Below are 20,208 nucleotides of genomic sequence, written 5' to 3'. Positions count from 1 at the left end.
TTCTGAATCCTCTCCCAGATGGGTTTCAGCTGAGCAGGGTAGTCTCATCAACACCTCCAAGTTGTTGGGTTTCACAGGATCAGCAGCTGGGCCCTGGGTTGTCCTCAGACGGAGTGTTCAGATTCATTCTGGTTCCATCCCACGGAGATAACTTCTTCCCCAGGTGTTGGGGTTAGAGGCGTCCCTGTTCCAAGCTGTGTCTGCTTGTCTCCGTCCCTGGGCCTGTCTACCTCTGCGGTCTGCCGCCGGGCCTGTATGTCCCTGTCAGCTGCCACTGGGTCTGTCTGCCTCTGCAGGCCCCCGCCAAGCCTGTATGTCTCTGCTGGCTGCCACCGCGGGCCTACCTACCTCTGCTTGTCACTGCCGCCGGGCCCATCTACCTCTGCGGGCCGCTACCGGGCCTGTATGTCTCTGCCGGCTGCCGCCCAGCCTGTATGTCCCTGTTGGCCACCGCCGCCAGGCCCATCTACCTCTGTGGGCTGCTGCTGAGGACCTACCTGTGTCTGCTTGTCTCCGCCGCCGGGCCTGTCTACCTCTGTGGGCTGCCGCTGGGCCTGAATGTCCCTGTCGGCTGCCGCTGCTGGGCCCGTCCACCTCTGAGGGCCCTCCTTTTCATTTTTAACTAGCATTTCACTATAGACATTCTACTGTTTGTTTACATATTCACCTGTGATGGCAAAGTGAGTTGACTACAGTGTTTGGCTAGTACTGTTGGACCATGATGGTGTAGACCAAAGTGAAGGGTGGGAGGAGACAAACCACAAATCTGAGAAATCTAGCTCCCGTATACTTAAGTACAACAGCAACAAAAACCACAGGAGTCTGTGAAATTTTCTCCTAAAACAAATTAGATGTTTAGAAAAACTAACTTCACACAGAAATAGGAACAGAAGAGGACCCAGTCAAAGGACCATACACAATCTGTATCTACAGAGGCTCAGCGATGGCCCGGCAGTTACAAGCACTTGCTGTTTTCCTAAGAGGATCCAGGTTTGGTTGCCAGCACCTAGAACCATCTGTACCTCCGTTCAGGGGATCTGACGTCCTCGTCTGACCTCTATGAGAAGTAAGCATGCATGACCTCTATGAGCACTAAGCATGCATGTAGTGCATGTAATAGACATGCAAGCAAAAACATTCACACATGAAATAGAATGAATAATTACATAATGTCATTAAAAAGCCAGGCATGGTGGCTCGCGACTGTAATTCCAGCACACAGGAGGCTGAGACAGGCTGGAATTACAGGCTGCCTGGGAAAGCAGGGAAAACTGACTACAATGTGAGACCTTGTCTCAAAAACAACAAAACTCATGAAGAATAAGGAGAACAATATGCTGAAAGAAATTATAACTTATTTCAGAGTTAAACATGTTTAAGAAAAGTGTACAGGACATGAAAGGAAAATTAAAATTAGGAAAGTTTAAAAAAGTAATAAAACTCATGAATTTTATTGTTGCTATAAAAGAGAACTCATTTCAGAAGAGAAAACCAAACACAAAGCAGAATGCCTTGAGTTAAGTAAGAAAAAGGACAAATCTAAAAAATATTATCAAAAATTGGTTAAAAAATATATAGCCAAAAATAAAGGTTAACAAAAACAGAAGTCTGCAAGGAAGAAAATGAAAGTAACTGAGCTGATCAAAGGCTGCAAATCATATAATTCAAGAGTTTCTCAAAACATGTGAGCCATGTATGCAAAGAATATTGTGAGTATGTGCAAATAACAACCAAGAAGTCCGCACCCCAATGCAAGCTCTGACCAAGAGACTAGACTTGAAGGAAGGAAGGATGGAAGGAAGGAAGAAAGGGAGGGAGGGAGGGGAGGAGGGAGGGAGGGAGGGAGGAGCATGCAGGGGGTGCTGAGTGCCGGGAGATAGCGACTAGGTGTGCAGAAAGAGGCATTTACCATGACGTCCGCTGGCTGTTATTATTAGGCTGTACCTAATAATAATGAGGTAACTCACTCTCACCTGCAAGGCTTGTTCTGCCCGTGCCTGGTGAAGCTGGGCTTGCAAATCACTAATTAATTTCTCCTTCTCCTGGAGATCACGTTTGATCTCTTCTCCTTTCGTTTCTTCATCTGTAGAATTCGCATCATGCTGAAAAATACAATAAAGTCACTTTATTGAGTGTACTGCAGAGGGTGGAGCTGGAGAGGTAACCCAAGCCCTTAAGAAGAGTCCAGACGATCGTGAGTGGATCCCAGATCCTGGACAGCTGGAATTTGGTTTTGCTTTGATTTGACTGTGACTCTGCCCTGATTTCCCCCTCTTGAAGTAGAAATGTATATTATTGGAGTCCATAGTTGAGAGACTTTCAATTTTAAAAAACTTAGGATTTTAAAAGAGATTGACTATTTTAAAGGGATTGACATTTTAATGTGTCCTCATACCTCGGAGAGCCGCTCCACTGCCTGGGGATCCGTAGGCGAAGCAGCCTCTCCTTGAGCTTTCAGTTCTTCTATATGTTTATTCAAAGACGTGATCTTCGCTTTCGAGAGCAGTTTTATTTTTTTCATTTTGGTATCGGCAGCTTTTCGTTCCTCCTGCCACAGAGCAATGGAGACAATAAGGGAGTGTTCACTGTTTACCTAGCACACAGCTTACTTCTGGCAGGCGGCAGGCCTACAGCCCTTAGGAATAAGACCCAGGTTCTCGAACACTCTAAGAGAATGACCTGTCTTTAGCAAATGCTCAGCCAGTGGCCGAACAACCAACAGTACCTGCAGAGCTTCATCTTTCTGCAGGAGTTGAAGGTCTTTCTGCCGAATGATCTCTTTTAACTCCACCACTAGCTTCTCCGCATCAGATAGGCGTTCCAGAACATCCTCTGATATGCTATTATTTAACTCCATATCAGATTCCTGTGGTAGACATAACACAATAAAAATAATGCACAGGGAAAAGCATCACCGACTCTCAGGAATCACCTCAGCCTCTGCCCAACTCCTCTCTTTCGAAACTGAGCCCTAACCAATCCCGCAGCACTGTTCCTCACCATTACAATACAGTACGTATTTTGTCAAACTTAAAGTTTTATTATTCTAATTTTATCAAAGAGGAAAATAAAGTGAGGCAAGGATTACATATTATTGAGCAGAGAAACCCCAAATTTAAAATTAGAGATGAGCTAAGGGCTAGAGCTGTGGCTTAGCTGGCAGTGAATGCCTCGCATGCACTAAAGCCTGGCTTCAATTCCCAGCACCACACAACCATGACCCCAACACCCAGAAGGCATAGGCTCAAAGATCAGGAGTCCAAGGTCATCTTTGGCTAGCTGCATAGCAAGCTGGGGCCAGCTTGGGAGACATGAGACCCTGTCTCAAACAAAATAAATTCAATAAAATAAAAAAAGAAGTTATTTGAAAATTAAAAAAAAAAAAAAACACCCCTTAACCATTTAGTTTGTTGCTTGTCTTTCAAAAAGCTGGTGGACTTCTTTTGAATCCTTAAGGGTCAGAAAATACAATGCCAACTATAAGAAAGGTAAGCGGATTTATAGAAACAGACAGATGTGTTCAAACAAAAATGGTGCTCCAGTCTCCCCGTTTACTCTTTACACCTTTCCCATGAACCAGGAGTTATGTTCCCAAGGAGGAGGAAGGGGAGGAGTGGGAAAAGGGGAGGAGTTGGAGGAGGAGTGGGAGGAAGGAGAGGAGTAGGAGGAGGGAGGGGAGGAGGAGTGGGAGGGGGAAGGGGAGGAGTGGGAGGAAGGAGAGGAGTGGGAGGGGGAAGGGGAGGAGTAGGAGGAGGGAGGGGAGGAGTGGGAGGGGGAAGGGGAGGAGTGGGAGGAAGGAGAGGAGTGGGAGGGGGAAGGGGAGGAGTAGGAGGAGGGAGGGGAGGAATGGGAGGGGGAAGGAGAGGAGTAGGAGGAGGGAGGGAAGGAGTGGGAGGGAGAAAGGGAGGAGTGGGAGGAGGAAGGAGAGGAGTGGGAGGAGGGAGGAGAGTGGGAGGGGAAGGGGAGGAGTGGGAGGAGGAAGGAGAGGAGTGGGAGGAGGGAGGGGAGGGAGAGTGGGAGGAGGAAGGGGTGGAGTTGGAGGAGGAAGATGGTGACAACGACTTCTTAAGACAACATGGTCCTAAACAGGCCAAGCAGCCAACAGAGACCATCTTTCCAAGCTCCTCTCGACTCGGTTTCAGTCCCCACAGCTCTCGGGCTAACAATCCTCAGCAGACGTTCATTTCCAGAGTCGCAGCAGTTTTCTTCACCATCACTTCTACTCTGCCTGGGGAAGGTTGCCCACACTCCTCTAGCTTAAGGTATACTCCTCAGAAAAACCCAGCACGGAGGTCTCATCAGTTTGGATCTGGACAGAGTTACTCACAGCTTCTAAACGAGCTGTCATGCTCTGGTCAGCACTATTTCCTGATAATTCATGAATAACAATATTCGCCAATCCTGTTAATCGACTCAGCATCTCTGCGGGTGAAAGAAAAGAAAATGCAACAATCAGTAAAAACAGAAAGGCAGCTAGAGAATGAATGCAGCAGACAGGTGCCGCTAGACATTGGTACCCATATCACCTACGTGAAATAAGGTGTGGATTTACACATCCAGGCAGTGTGTAAAGTACAGCCACACCCTGGCCTGCTCAGGGGCCATATTGTAAGTGCCATCACCAGGATCAACTTGAAAAGTAAAATGCAAGAACACAATCCTTAAATACAAGGACGTAATTGTCAAGTATGTCTTAAAGGCTGTCTTTAATGCCTTTTTTCCACTGGTAAACAAAAACCTTAAGTTTTCCTTCTTCCAGATTTACCCTTTTCTGATTTCCAATTAAGCACCAAGATGTAACAGAATTTCCCCTTTCATGTGTCCCCGATCCCATTCTTTCATGTAGTTTTCCTGACAAACTGTGTGATGTCAGCAAAGTCACTGTTCAAAATGGGGTCTAAATATCTAATTAGTAAATGACTGAAATCAGTATCTTATGCTTGTTCTGCAAGGAATTAGAGAAACAAAAAGCAACATAAGCAGAAAAGAGGAAATACAGCCTAGAGCAAAAATCAGTAAACAGAAAATTAAAGCCCATAAAACAAAGGCTGTTCTCAGAAAAGAGCAATAAGGATGACGAAGCATGAGAATTTTTTTCAACTGATATCACCAATGAAAATGTAACATCACTACTGACCTGCCATACATTAAGAGAAAACACAAATACTCCTACATCCATAATGTCAAAAAAGTAGGTAAAACGAGCCAGTCCTTTAGCGGGTACAAGCTCCCAAATGTCAAGGGAAAAAAGCTAGAGTCTGAACACATTCAGCTGAATGTATGGCAATACATCTATATCTGCATAAGCACGCATACATGAGATGATGCTGGGTTTATATTTTATTTAAAATTTTCTGAAAGAGGAAAAATCCAGGTCAAGAGGGCTCCACCAGTGAGTGGCAGCTGGTGAGGACTGAATCGTATCAGTTTACGTCGTTTCCAGAAGATAGGAGGCAACACTATGCAACTTATTTCACGAGGTCAGCAATACAATAAGTAATATGAAAGAAGAATCCTATGAGAAAAGACAACTTACCATAGACCATGTTCCCCATGGTCACAACAAAGGATTCAAATTCTTTAACAAAATATAGGCTACGCAAACACCGCATGACATAAAAGGCTCCCACTTGAAGACACGGCAGGTGATTCAGTGTTGGGCAGAGAAGACATAAGACAGAGACAGGAAGAAGAGCTGGAAAGTGGGGCACAAGGAACCCACTTGAAGGAGCTCTCTCTGAGCGAGGCTAAACATAACTCACAATGGGAACGCGGTACGGCTCAGAGGTTAAGAGCACCAGCTGCTTTTCCAGGTCCCAGGGTTCGCTGCTCAGCACCCACACAGCCGCCAACAACTGTCTGCAACTCCAATCCTAGAGGATCTGATGCTCCCTTCTGACCTCCTCGGGTGCTGCTGCATGCACATGGCACACAGACATCCATGCAGGCAGAACACCCATACACAAAAAATAAAATGGACAAAATATTTAAACAATAAAATAAAAAGATTCACAAAATAAGTTAATCAAAGTCACAGCAAGAAATGTAATTCAAATAAGAATATACCTGTCTACATTGATAAATACATATACCAAAATAAACAAAGTAAAAGAAACAGATCGCCTTACACAAGAATTCCAAAATATTAACGTAACAACAACCCCCTTAAGAAGTAGATTTTAATTTCACCCTCACCTGCTCCATGCCCCTGTGAGAAGTGATCTTTGTCCCACTCTCTGAGTATGGATGGACTGGACTTAGCAAGCCATTTCAAAAGAGTACAGATGTACAGATCAGAGTACAATGATGCAGCAGTCACAGAGATGGCTAATGGCCATTGACAACTTAGCTGGATTCAGAACGACCATGAGAATACCTCTGGCTGTGTCTCTGAGAGTGTTTCCAGAAAGGGTTAGAAGCTGTACAATCTACCCTGGATATGAGTGGCACTGTCCCATGGGTTGGGGTCTTAGATTGAAGAAGAAGGAAGGAAGGAACTGAGTACCATGTTCTTCTCCTGTTTCCTGACCATGGATACAGCCACCAGCTGCCTCACACCCCTTCCACCATGCTTCCCCTACCCTCAAACCGGGAGAGCAAATATTTAAGTTCACTTTGTCACAGTAATGCCATCTCAACCACAAGACTGTCACAACATACACCCTCTGATGTGATGAGAATACCTTACCTCTGTAGTGTTCTTCCCACAAACCATAACCCAAGGTTATGACAGACACCAGGAAAACCTGATTTTATCAGGACATTCTAGAAACAGCTCACCTATATTCTTCACAGCAATGCACAATAGCAAACTAAAGACTAAAACAAGTGAGACCACTCTGATTAAATCCAAAGACAGACATCAGATTGAATTCTGAAATGGGAAAAGGATATTAGTGGGAAATGGTGACATGGAAGTGAAGTCTACCTGTAGTTCAGTTCATGGCACTGTACTAACACTCACGGTTTTGAACCCCTTAACCACAGTACGGGTTAAGGGTTTACTTACTGCATTAATTACTGTATTAATCTTTGTTAAGTTTTTAAGAATTTGTTTTGGCGCTTGCATTTTATTTTGTGTATGGCTGTTTTGCCTACACGCACATCTATGCATTATGTGCATGCAGGGCTCACAAATCCAGCACAGAGCCTTTAGATCTCCTGGAAATGGAGTTACAGGCGGTTGTGAGCTGCCTGCCATGTGGGTGCTGGGAATCAAGCTTAGGTTCTCCAAAAGAGCAGCTAGTGCTCTTAACCACTGAGCAATCTCTCTAGGCCCTAATCGAAGGACCTATGTTTCTCAATAGATGATTGTAGGAGAGAGGGGAGGTGTATCGAGTGTGAAAAGGGCAAGATTCCCAAATGGATACTAAAACTATGAGGAAACCACAAGGAAGTGATTATTTTAGGGAGAGAGGGCTATGAATGGGACAGGTCATATGGAAGGGCTTCTAGAATGGTTAACCAAGTCATATTTGTTACAGTAACTTATGAAACTACATATATTTTAGTATGGTTTTCTTTATGTGTGTTTTGTTTTCCAATAAGAAGTGCTTTTTTTTTTTTTTTTTGGTTTTTTCGAGACAGGGTTTCTCTGTGTAGCTTTGCGCCTTTCCTGGAGCTCACTTGGTAGCCCAGGCTGGCCTCGAACTCACAAAGATCCGCCTGGCTCTGCCTCCCGAGTGCTGGGATTAAAGGCGTGCGCCACCACGCCCGGCCCAAGAAGGGCTTTTAAGAAAAGTTAACAGAAATTGTTAAACAATTATGTTTAGAGACACCCATAAGAAAGTTTTCATTCTTATTTTTATTGTTATATATCTATATAGTCTATAAGGTATATGATGTTGAGATTCAGGCATACTGTGGGCGGTAATCAACTCAGGGTAATTAGCATATTCATAAGGGAGTTTCTAGACTTAAAGCCAGGCTTTGTCACACACCCTGACCTATAAACACTTAGCTAGTTGGCTGCTTTCCATCACTTTCAGCTCAGATTCCCCAGCCCATCCCCAAATCCATCTGTACTGTAGCCCTGCTGGTCCACCCACACTTACTTCTTTGAGTAGCTTGGACTGTGGTAGTACTACTTTTTGGGTTAATGAGAAAAGTACTGGAATCTCAAGCATAGGACTCCTCAATGTTTTTAAGCTATAACTTCTTTAGAGAAACGTAAAAATAAAGTACGTTAGGATGCAACACATGTGTACGTACCCACCCGAAGCACTGTATCTTAAATATTTTGTACACTGTCATTAAAAGATAAGATGGACTGACTGAAAAAAATCCCCGAGGTTGATGGGAAGGGGATGGCAATGTAGAAAAAGCATGATGTAAAGCTAGTAACAGCTTCCTGGCTCAGCACGCCATGGCTCTATCACATGTGCTCCTCAGTCACTTTACCTTGTCAACGTCAACTCCTTCACCTTGAGATGAAGAATAAGGACTAGTTAGAGACAACTAACGCAGTTCCACAGCCCAAGAGTGGGTTCTGGGACTGAGACTACAGCATGCCAAAGAGAAGGCATCTTTCACACAGCTGGGAGCTTTGTATAGCTCAAAGGCCAGGAAGCCACGGGCATGAACGCTAAATGGAGCAAGATGGGTATCCCTTCTAAAAGGCTCATCCCGAAACACAAACACACTGTCAGAATCGGCAAATGGAAAACACTGTGGTGAAAAAGTCACACAAGGAAAATGTGACTGCTATCATTTTACAAAGCACTGTTAAACAGAAAACTAAAACAGAGCTCCATGTGAAGGCCAAGCATTTATAAAACAGGCAAAAAACAAAAACAAAAACAAAAAAAAAAAACAAGCTCTTCAAGTCCATGCTCGCCACACACTCCCTGCCACAAGACCCGAAATTATATGAAGTACTATGAATTCAAATAAAAAGCCTTGGGCTGGAGAGATGGCTCAGTGGTTAAGATCACTGGCTGCTCTCCCAGAAAACCTGGGTTTGATCCCTGGCACTCACATGGTGGCTCACAACTATCTGTAACTCCAGTTCCAGGGGATCTGGCACCCACTTTTAGATTCCAGGGACACTAGACACACACATAGTGCACAGACATACATGCAGGCAAAATGCCCATACAAATAAAATAAAATTTAAAATAAAGTAGAAACAAAAATAAAAAAGTTTATTTTCTCAAAGCCTTCACTGTTTATTGACAATTATTATTTTAAAAAATATGTATCAGGTATGTAGTGTTTCACTAGGAATTATAATAATAAGGAAATAGATGGCACATCCCTAACCACAGAGAACATAGTACAACATGCGCAGGAATATAAGCAAAATAAATAGCAGAAGCGTGTGCCTGTGTGTACATACTCCCGCATCACTTGCTTTGGAATTTGAATCACATGCCCACAGTACATCACTGAGCCACTCAAGTTCATTTCATGCATATTTGATTGCACCTCAGTGGTTTTGAGTTCTTAACTTTCAAAGTGATCCACAACCAGGCTGAAGAATTAATAGGACAGTGTTGCTACTATAGCTAGAAAAATCATATTCGATATTAGGCTATTCCTTTACAATTAGAAAAGCAAAACTTTTTGTTAACTTAGAAATAAATGGTAACTATAGCATACAGACACAAGCCCTGCCCAGCAAGCAATGCTCTAGGCCTTTACATAGACCTACTTATCCTCACTGTTTATTTTATCCAAAAACGCTAAAAAGAGGTACTATCAGTAGCCCTCATTTTAAGATGAGAAAACTAAGACAGGGAATTTAAGTAACTCATCCAGTAACGCCACTCTACAAAGCTCAGTTGGTAGAGACACACAAAGACATCTCTTTTTCTGAGTGACTTCCTCACCCTACATCCTTCATCCAGGATGAAAACAGGGATGCGTGTGAGGGCACCATGTTAATAGCGATGTGGGCGACCTTATTTTTCTGAGTAGTAAGTGCATAAGCCAACCTGACGATTCATAGCAGTAAGCCCTTACATAATTTATTACTTTTCCACACATAGGCTCACACAGACACAAAGACGTCATCGCAGCCATGTTTGACTGCTTGTGACTGGAAACAATCTAAACGCCCATCCAGGGGAGACTGCTAACTGTATTTTTTGAATTTCTACAAGGGAATGCTGTATAGCTGCCTGAGAGAATAGTGTGTTTTCTGCTCGTGCTTACTGAAAACGCATTTTATACAGACTCAATTGCTGTGTAAAAATTCTTTTCAGATTTTGAAATGCTTTGGATTCTGGAATATTGTACACATATAAAGAACCATCTTGGGAACAGGGCCTAAGTTTAAACACAAAAATCATTTATATTACATATATATATATTTAACACACACAGACTGAGGGCAATTTTATATAGTATTTTTAATAATTTGTGCATGAAGTTTCATGGTGTTGAATTTTCTGTTAGCATATGAATACTCACCAAGCTTTATTTTTGAACCCTTCATGTTTCAGACGTTAAGATCAGAGAGACTGTATAATATTAAGTGACAGAAAGATGCACTGTGACTCACATGAGGAGAAGTATGTATTACATGTATGTATTACATATGTGCTTTAGCGGTCAGAACATCTCTTAGGGGCATATTATTTACCTGGCTGATTTCTGGAGTGGGGAATGGAGACAGAGGTAAGTAGGTAGAATTGTGGTTTACATTATTATTCTCTTTGGTTTTGAATTTCCTTTTATCAAAGGCATATATAATTGATCCTAAAATCATTAAAATGAGAAAGAATATGAAAGGGCTGAGGGTGTAACAATGGTTGCCTAGCATGCATTGATTCCAGCCCTGAAAGGGGGGGGGAGGGGTCTCAGGCAGCCCAGGGTGCTCTTCACAGGCTTGTTACTAAGGGACGGTATGTAATAATCAGTGGTGAGATGTCTCACAAATAACTTATTCCTAATAGGCAACCAAGAGAAGTTAATGATATATGGGAGTATCAGCATCTCTTTAATTCAAATGGGTGGGGGCGGCAGGGAAAGAGATGAACTTCAAAAGTCAATCCAAAAGTTAAGATGATTATTTTTACATCTTACAGTAGAATGGAAAGCCCACCCCCCAAAAACGTGGGAATCCTCAGAAATGCTGACAGCTGTCTTGAGAAACCAAGGAAGCACCTTCTATGTGATCTTCAAATTCTGTTGAGTTGGGCCAGATTTTCGTTATGTTTCACTTAATTTCCCTAGTTTGTATTTTTATAAACATGTGGCATATTTACATAGGTATTCACACATTATCCAAAATATACTATATACTTAATATTATATAAAACAAAATAAACATATTTAGGAGGAATAGGCTCAAAATGTTTTACCTATAGCATATGCAATTAAAAACTTCAGGAACTACTAATGTAGTCAAATGTAACTCCAGCGAAGAAGGAAGCATGGAATGGTCCTTCCAGGATCAAGGAAGTAAACGCAGTGTAATGAATACACAACGCTTCAACTCCTGGAGGCAAGAGCTCTACCACTTGGGTATACTTTTAGCCCTGAAACTTTTGAGTTATCTTCCATTTTTTTCCCCCGTACCTATTCCAAATCGTCTCATTTTTCTAACAATATTTCCGGAACCTGACCCGTAACAGCCATTCCGACCATCCACACCTTATTAACTCATATTTCTGGAAAGGACTCGACACGGTTACAAACTTTTTCACTGTCATCTTACCCAAATCTGGAAGGTCGTCCTCAAAGCGCCTGGAGAGCTTCCAACTATCTCCAAAAGTCAACGTGTTTACTACCCATGATTTTAAATATCTGTCCCACCCTCACAACGGCCCTCTCTCCACAGACCAACTGCAGCGCTTTAAATAAACCAGGCAAATGGTTTCTCCAATCGCCTAAGGGACTCACTCACCCTCCTGTTCGCATTCCTGTGACACATCAACCAACACCAGCCCAGCCCACACGGCCAAACCGAGGTGGTTTTTTTCCTCCAGAACTCCCTGTTCACAGGTCCCTTTCCTGTGAACACCTCTGACTCCTGGATCAACTCTCCTCCCTCCTCTTTCCCAACCCGTTAGCATCAGCAGGATCCTGCGTGGAACATCGTTGTCCTCTGCCTACTTGGAGTCCCGCCGCTGCCGCTGCCGCTGCCGCCGCCGCCGCCGCCGCCGCGGGGCACAAAGTTTGTTCGGGGGCCGGAGCTCAGGGCTGGAGCAGGCTCCGTCCGGCGTCCTCGGCTGCGTGCCCAGCCTGGCTTCCAGAGGCCGCTCGGACACAGGGCCGTGCACGCCAAGGGCTGGCCAGCTCGCCCGCCTCTGGGGCTCTCCCCCCCCGGGGGAGAACCGACCCTGCTGGCCGCCTGGGTGTCCGTGCTCCCGGGTCGCTTACGGCGGGGTGGGGTAGAGGGGGGGAAGCCCCGGGTGACCCACCTAGGCCGGGCAGGTGACGGCGGCGGAGCCCGGAGGGGCGGGGCGGCCGGCCGGCAGCCGCTGCCCGTGTCCCTTGGCCAGCGGCCCCGCGGCAGGCCTGTGGCGGAGCTCCCCGCGGAGCCCGCCGACCCCACTCACCTGCAGGTGGCCGCCACGGGCTACTCCGGCCGCCCCCTGCCCGACATAAGCCACGTCAGCTAGGAAATCCCAAGCTGAACGCCTCCAAGCGCCGTGCCCCTGGGACACAACCACTCTCCGTGGGACGGAAAATGGGACTGAGACGTCGGCCTATCGGAGCCGCTCACGGGCCGTTACCACGGCGACCAGGCACGCCTTGTGTGTAACTAATCGCGTCACAATGGCAGACACCAATCAACGCCCTAAAGCCTTCCACTTCCTCAAAGAGGGGACCAATGGAATCTAGGCAGGAGAGGCATGGCGGATGAGTCTGTGTTGAGGTGTGACCCGGAAGAAGATCCCAAAAGGCTCGGCGATGCCGAGGGGGCGGGTAGTCTGCAAAGATCAGGTGTCTGCTGTGTAGTTTGGGAGTTCCGGTTTACCCTGCTTTATCACATAGTGTTGCTCTTGCTAGCGACCATGGCCTTGGCTTCTGAGGAGCTTTGGACTAGGGACGCTAGCGGCTAGTATTGGGATATGTGTGAGAATCAACCCTTGGTAGAGCCTGAGACTTGCATGGCGTTTTAACTTTGTGATGGAAAAATATGAGAATCAGAGACATGGCTAGCCAAAGACAAACTGCACTTTAGTAATGGAGCTCGGACCACAGCATGACGTCACAAGGCATCCTTTGCTGACACCGCTCAAGATGTGAGTGTGAGAGATTGTAAAGGGTTGGAAATTGGCGCTTTAGCTGGGATAAGCAAACTGAGGTTTAAGGGCTCAGGCTCTGGGATGAGTCATTGAGGAGCTCCAACAAGAGACAGACAGTACTCATCAAGTGCTCCTTCATCCTAAGACGGCGGAGGGGGCAGAAACCTAGCCAACTCCTTCCTAATGATTTCAGACATCCTTCATAAGAATGTTAATGTGAATTGATTGAATCTCATTATGCACCAAGCACTCAGCTAGCTCACTCACTATATTTGCAATCTCATCCTAGTGATCACTTCATCTTTTGAGGCCCAAATAGTAGCTCAGTAACATCTCCTACCTATTCATTTAAAATTGTAGTTCCTATATTTACTGGATATCTTTTGCTACCTAACATCTTATTGTCTTATCACTAGTTTAAGAAATCCTGATGTTTTTGTCTCTTTTGATCTCAGTTGTATCTCCAGGTCCCAGAATAGTATACAGGGTGTACTAAATGTCCCTTGAAGCAATAAGTTATGTGTGATTATCTTTAATTTAAATATAATAAACTTCAAAAGACTGATTTATACAACGTTGTGGGGGAAGGGACAGAGCTCAGGATAAGAAGTAAATTTTGCTGGGCAGTGGTGCCACACGCCTTTAATCGCAGCACTCGGGAGGCAGAGGCAGGCGGATCTCTGTGAGTTCGAGGCCAGCCTGTACTACACAGCGAGTTCCAGGACAGGCTCCAAAACTACACAGAGAAATCCTGTCTCGGAAAAAAGTAAATTTTATCTTTGTATACTTTCATTTAGATCTTTCAGTTTTAAGATATGTCCATACAGAAGTTGGAAAATTATCTGGTAGTTATGGCCCCACCGTCTCTTGGGCAGTTCTAGACTGGTTATTCACAGAGAATTGCAGTGACCTCAAAGGAAATGAAATGTGGAAATGTGGAGAGGTTAGAGATGAGATGAGCTCTTTAAACCTTCAAAAATCAATGAAGGACTCAAAATGGTTTAAAATGCAACTCACTGGCAGCACATTGGCTGAGACATTGATTGAGATAGCAAAAGGGTAATTTAGGAATTATCCAGGTGTGGTGGCACTTGACTTTAATCCCAACACTTGGGAGACAGAGGCAGGCAGATTTCTGAATTTGAAACCAATTTGGTTTACGAATGGAATTCCAGGCCAGCATGATGAGTGAGTCAGTCTGTGTCTCCAACGTCTCTCCCAAAAGCAAATAATTAGGAATTGACACCAAATGAGAGTGGAGAACAGTGGGGGTCAGTGCAGCATCATATGTGGATTGACTGGGATATTTGACAATGGTCATATGAACTGATAGGCAAGGAGCATGTTGACTATATAAAATGGTATGCTGTTTTACGCAAAGACATTTGCATAGTATTCTGAAACCAAAGAAGTTTGCATCACTCTGGTGTCTCATGATCATTTTGGGCCCATGAGATGGTTCTATAGGTAAAATGTGATGATCCAGTTTTGATCCCTGGACTCTACATGAAGGTGAAAGGGGGGAAAAAAAGTTGTCCTCTGACTCCACATGTGCCGTGGAAATCATATACACATATCATACACAGTGATGAGTATTATTTTAAAAAAGGAATGATTGTTTCTCTAATTACAAGTATAGTGAGGAAAAGTTGAGGGAAAAAAAGTCCTATGCCGCAGCACACATGTAATATTAGAAAAGGGATGTTGGGGATTGAGAGGCTTAAAGTGCAAGGGTGGAGATGTGTGTGAAAGAGAAATAATGAAGGCGGAAAAGTCTGAGTGGAAAGGGTATGGGAATGGAGATGTTAGGAAGGGGTGAGAAGATAGCAAACCCAAACTAAGATTATGGGAAGCCTTTTTATTTGTAAGCTAATTTATTTGTAAGCTGATTTATTTGTAAGCTAATTTTAAGACATACTGGATTTCTAAAATGGAGTTTAAACAAAGGACTTTGCATGGGTGGATAATGCTGTTCCCATGCCCATGGGTTCTTCAGCAAATCCCAGTGCTAAGTATGGGATATCTCCCTACGAGTTATTGGTCAAGGAGGGCTCAGAAACCCAGACAATACAAGCTACTTCAATTACTCTTGGTTGTCCACCAGAACTAGATGGTGAAACTGTATAATAGAACATACACACTTTCCTTACAGAACAGAGAAATAAAACTGAGACTGACCTGGAAACTGACTAGCCTTTGTAGTGCTAGAAATGATGATCTGGGCTGCTGGGAAAGAAGTTAGCATTGGTTTTAGACTACAGTGGACCCTGCATGCTGCAATACTGGCCTACCACATAAGATGTGCCCAACTGGTGCAACCATGCTACAATGGCATGAATGTTTTGGAAGTTACCCAATCTCTTTCTGGTTGGATTCAGGCATGCTCTACAAAAGGGAATTCATGTCTGGTACTGTAAATCTGGTCAAAAGCCCTTAGCTGGAAGGTATAAACACTAGGAAGGAACATCTATTGTTTTGCTGAACGGACATGTTTCCACATTGCCTTGTAAATATGTGTATACCCACTGAGTAGTGATGTTTCTTTTTGCCATGAGCAAAGGTGAATACAGAAATTTGCAACTAGTCAAAGGACTGAGAATAAGGGACCATCGAGTACTCAGCCTTGAAAAGGACATCAGTATCACTCCCCACCACCATGGCTTAGAGAATGTCACAGAAGAGGAGGCAGTAAGAATTTAAAAACTGGAGGATAGGGAGAAGGGCCTTGATAAGCTGTCTTCTGGACATAACATGGCTGTTGCACTATGGTAACTTTCATAATATCGCTCAAGATGAAGCCTTGTCAACATTGCAGCATGGATGGAGGAGCAAATGAGGCCCCACTCCTAGTCAAATAACTAATTGGAGTTAATGCATTTCGGGGACGAGTATCAATCTTTTTCAATGAGGGCACCATTAGTAAATTGCCCATGATTTGGTAAACAATCCATCACCCATGCAAATGCAGGCAACCGTAATTAAACTCAAATAGTTTTGTTTGCTTTTTAAAAACATGAAAGTAGGAGGGGGTTGCTTGGGAGTTTTCTAGAGGAACTGGGAGGGGGATAAGAGAAAGTAAGAGTGTTCCCTATCAAAATGCATTGCAAACATGTAGGAATTAAGAAAGAATAAAAAATTTAAAAAAATGGTCTCACTCTTCAGGTTTAATCCTCTGGACAGTTTTCTCAAGGCCCCTCCTCATCTTCCCCTATGCCAAATAGACATCCCAAAACTTTCCTACAGCTTGTGTGTCTTCCAGATGTATTTTATCTTCAATTTAACATTTATTCAAATATTTGTCAAATATATAAGTTGCACGTAAGTATATCACACACATATATTATCTATATATACAATGTATACTGTATATACCACAGGTATAATCTATACCAATGAAGCATATCATCTTATAGATTAGAAAAAGAAGCGGCCAATTAAAGACTATTTCATTGAAAAACAGTGTCAGGGGTTGGAGAGATAGCCGGGTAGTTAAGAGCACTTGCTCTTGCAGATGACTCACATCAGGTTCTCAGTACCAATGTCTGGTGTCTCACAACCCCCTTGAGCTCTGGGGGAATCTGACACCCTCTTCTGGATGTTTTGCATACAGACCTCAGCATCGTTACACAGACACACTCTCATACTCGAATAAAAATAAAAGTAAAACAAAAACAAAAACAAACAGTAATTGAACTTATTTTCCGTTTTATCATTTCTAAAAGGAAATACACAAATCCAACAGCTAAGCATGGTGGTATATGCCTCTAATCCCAGCACTGGAAGGCAGAAGCAGGTAGATCGCTGTGAGTTTGAAGCCAGCCAGAGTTAAATGATGACACCCAGTCTTTAAAAAATGCATTATTTGGGGGGTTTGGAGAGGCAGCTCAGTAGTTAAGATCACTGGCTCCAGGTTCAGTTCCCAGCATCCACACGGCAGTTCACAACTGTCTGTAACTCTAGTTCCACGGAATCCAACACCCTCACACAGACAGACATGTAGACAAAACACCAATGCACATAAAATAATTTTTAAAATGTATTTTTAATACAATATAAGAACTATAATCAACTGTTTCCCTCTATGTCTCTTCTCCAGTTTTTCAGATAATTAAATGTCCTTTAATTGACCACTGCTTTTTCTAAACTTTGTCAAGGTGAACGATATAATGGTAGTAATAATAATGGAAATTCTAAATAACAAATGTGAAAAATCAAAATAATCCTGACAAGTTTTTCAAGAACACAATACTTATTTATTAAAAAAAAACAACCAACCTTTAGTTAGAAAACAGAAATGAAAGAAATTTCATATTACATGTCAACAATAGAATTTCACACTGACTTCTGTTTCACAATAAAAGCTGATGAATCTGTTTGTGAATGGAGACAGGGTAGAGAAGGGGGAAAGAATTGGGATCGAGGTAGGCAATGCTTGTTGCTTCCAAGTGTTGCATGAAGATCCTCTGGAAAGCCACTGTTAGTCCAGAGGCAAAACTAACAATCTCCTAAAATGTAAGATTGCTGGCTTGCACAGTTACCCTCTAGGGGGGTTTGGTTCCACCAATAAAGAGAGTTCCTAATTCTATATTAAGCTCATCCTTTGGAACGTCAATCTCATCGCCTGCTTCTTCACCAAGCTTCTTCCACCAAGGGGCTTGTATGTGCTTCAGGGTGGTGAGATGGGCTTGTTTGGCCTTGGCTGCCACAGGCCTAGATCTACTTAGGAAGTGCTCAGGTTCCTTTCCTTCTGCCTCCTTCAGACTTGGTGCTTCTGCAGCAAACAGAAAGTATGGGTTAGTACAGTGTTCCAGGCAAACAGCAACCTGCAAACAGCAGAGCTGGGGCCCAGCTACAGTCAGGAACAGGACAGAGTTCCAACTCTCAATGTGTTGTCACTGCTAACTATGAAGGTAGATGTCTAGTCAAAAGTTGCAGTTGTGGGTGAAAGCAACAATCCCAAATTCTCACCAACTTCCAGGTTTAAAATAAAAGGATAAATATAGTTAACTTAAAAATGTAAACTTGGTGAAAGCATGTCATTAGAAGTTAGAAATGTTCTATAAGTGCACTGCACTGTAACTACTGTCATTGTCTATTCTAAACATGAAAAAAATTAGATGAAGGCTTTGGGGACTACAGAACAGAATGTGGCTAGTAGGGCACAACACCTTTGAAATTAGTAATTTTGCTGGAGCTGAAATATTTGAAACAGAAACTACAGAGTTTTATCACTGAAAATTGAGATGTAAGATTTCCCGAGAGCTAGGACAGACTATTTGTGGCATGTTCCTTCTAAAGATTTTGGATGTCACATCTCTTGCATGGGGTATTCCTTTTATGAGACAGAAGGAAGCAGAGCATACTCATCAACTGTTCAATATTGGTGCTGATCTGAGCCATCAAAGCTTCTCTGTGTTGCTGGGCTCTTTCTTCTATGGCCCTTCCCATAAAGTAGTGTTGAAGTTGTTCTTGTGCTTGTGCATGGAGCTCTCTGCTGGCCACATCTGACATCTGAGAGCCCTGAAAACACAATACAGAAAACCTGTCATAAGGACAGTTACATCAAAAATATGCTCGTTACCTAACCACAAAGCAGAGCTTCTAGAATTCTTAGCAGTCTCTCATTTTATCTAGAGAATCTACTGCAAGTATTAAATTATCTTTCAATTAGTAGCTTTAGTTGGGTGTAGTCATGCCTGGAATCTTCATGTAGAAGCAGAGGCAAGTTGATCACAAGTTCAGGGCCAGCCTGGGCTACATAGTGATATCTTGTCTCAAAAAACCTAAAAGACAAATAAAAAGCAAGCAAACCAACCCATAACAGAAACAAAAAAGTAGCCATCCGGTCAATTGGTCAGAATTTAAACAAAAACAACTTCCCATACCCCAGTTTTATATAACAATGTGGGTGGGCAAGTTTCCTTTTTTAAAATTAACTTATTTTCTCTTAGATTTTATTTTATATGTATGAGTGTTGTGTCTGCACTTATGAATGTGTACCATGTGTGTGTCTTGTGCCCTCAGAGGCTAGAAGAGGGTTAAATAAGATCCTCCTGGAACTGGAGTTACAGATGGTTGTGAGCCACCATGTGGGTGCCAGGAACTAAACCTGGAGCCTCTGCAAGAGCAACAAGTGTTCTAAAATCCTGAACTACCTCTCTAGGCCCCCAAGTTTCTTTCTGGTATGCTTCCACAAATCATTTCTTCAAAGACATTGAGGTTAGGAGACCACAATGAAAAGTACAAATAATTTAGTAAGGTCTAGAAGAGGAATACTGTCAATTCCTTTTGTTTTAGACCTCATTTGAAATAATATTTTATTTCTTATCCATCCCTACTCCAAATGCATCTATACCACAATGCTATAACTGGCTCTGGTTTCACAGAATGAGGGATAAAAAACCAAAAGACCCTAACCCTCTAATTGGGGGGAAATTAGTGATTAATTTAGAAAAGAATAAAATAATCTTATTCTTTTTATTTACTTATTTTTTTATTTATTAAATTACACTCATGATATTAATCACATTTGTGGTATTCATAGATTACATTCACAGTATTCATTCAAATATATATATTTAATTTTAAATGTCAAATGTCATTTCTTGAAGGGGGTAGGAGGTCTTAAATACAGGCTTACAGCACAATGGGAGGACCCCGGAGGGCAGAAGTTCGCTACTGATGTTTTACAATCTTGCATCTAAGCTGTTAACGCCCATTATTCAGACACAGACAAGGAACTTCCCTTAAGCATTCAGGAGGGTGGAACCTGGCAGGGAATTAGCATTGGGATGATATCAAGGTCAAGGTCCGCAAGCAAGGCAACAGTAACCAAAAACAGGGCCAGGGCCCTGCAGGTCCCCCTTTTATTAAAAAATGAGCTTTTGACTTGGGTTGCGTGGGACGTCAGCAGGTCACCTTACCCGTCATGGAGACGCCTGCCCAGGCCACACAGGTGCTCTGTCTTAGGTTGGTGAGTGCCCCCCAGGCATTACAATAATCTTATTCT

General features: G+C 43.2%; 2 protein-coding genes across 14 annotated transcripts in view; both read right to left on the bottom strand.

Moving 5' to 3' along the window:
* The window catches only part of Golgb1 (golgin B1), a 66,458-nt gene extending 49,367 nt beyond the window's left edge, over nt 1–17,091 (bottom strand). For 6 of the 10 annotated variants that reach the window (XM_076548821.1, XM_076548830.1, XM_076548827.1 and 3 more), the window contains exons 1-6: nt 12,507–17,091; nt 5,763–5,914; nt 4,328–4,422; nt 2,726–2,866; nt 2,396–2,548; nt 1,974–2,102 (exon numbers count right to left, since the gene is read on the bottom strand). In XM_076548821.1, coding sequence (XP_076404936.1) covers nt 1,974–2,102; nt 2,396–2,548; nt 2,726–2,866; nt 4,328–4,420 — 516 coding nt within the window. In that variant the 5' untranslated portion in view covers nt 4,421–4,422; nt 5,763–5,914; nt 12,507–17,091. The remainder of the gene's footprint in view (nt 1–1,973; nt 2,103–2,395; nt 2,549–2,725; nt 2,867–4,327; nt 4,423–5,762; nt 5,915–12,506) is intronic. The other 4 variants (XM_076548823.1, XM_076548826.1, XM_076548829.1 and 1 more) reach the window with 2 other exon arrangements.
* Nucleotides 17,092–17,222: 131 nt separating this feature from the next.
* Iqcb1 (IQ motif containing B1) overlaps nt 17,223–20,208 on the bottom strand; it is a 55,797-nt gene continuing 52,811 nt past the window's right edge. For all 4 annotated transcript variants that reach the window (XM_015994584.3, XM_006975714.4, XM_076548833.1 and 1 more), the window contains exons 14-15: nt 18,563–18,719; nt 17,223–17,970 (exon numbers count right to left, since the gene is read on the bottom strand). In XM_015994584.3, coding sequence (XP_015850070.1) covers nt 17,741–17,970; nt 18,563–18,719 — 387 coding nt within the window. In that variant the 3' untranslated portion in view covers nt 17,223–17,740. The remainder of the gene's footprint in view (nt 17,971–18,562; nt 18,720–20,208) is intronic.

Source organism: Peromyscus maniculatus, chromosome 12 (assembly GCF_049852395.1).
Source record: "Peromyscus maniculatus bairdii isolate BWxNUB_F1_BW_parent chromosome 12, HU_Pman_BW_mat_3.1, whole genome shotgun sequence".
In the NCBI taxonomy this organism is placed as follows: domain Eukaryota; kingdom Metazoa; phylum Chordata; class Mammalia; order Rodentia; family Cricetidae; genus Peromyscus; species Peromyscus maniculatus.
The sequence above is the reverse complement of the archived record's forward strand: the minus strand, read 5'-3'. Positions and strand labels throughout refer to the sequence as shown.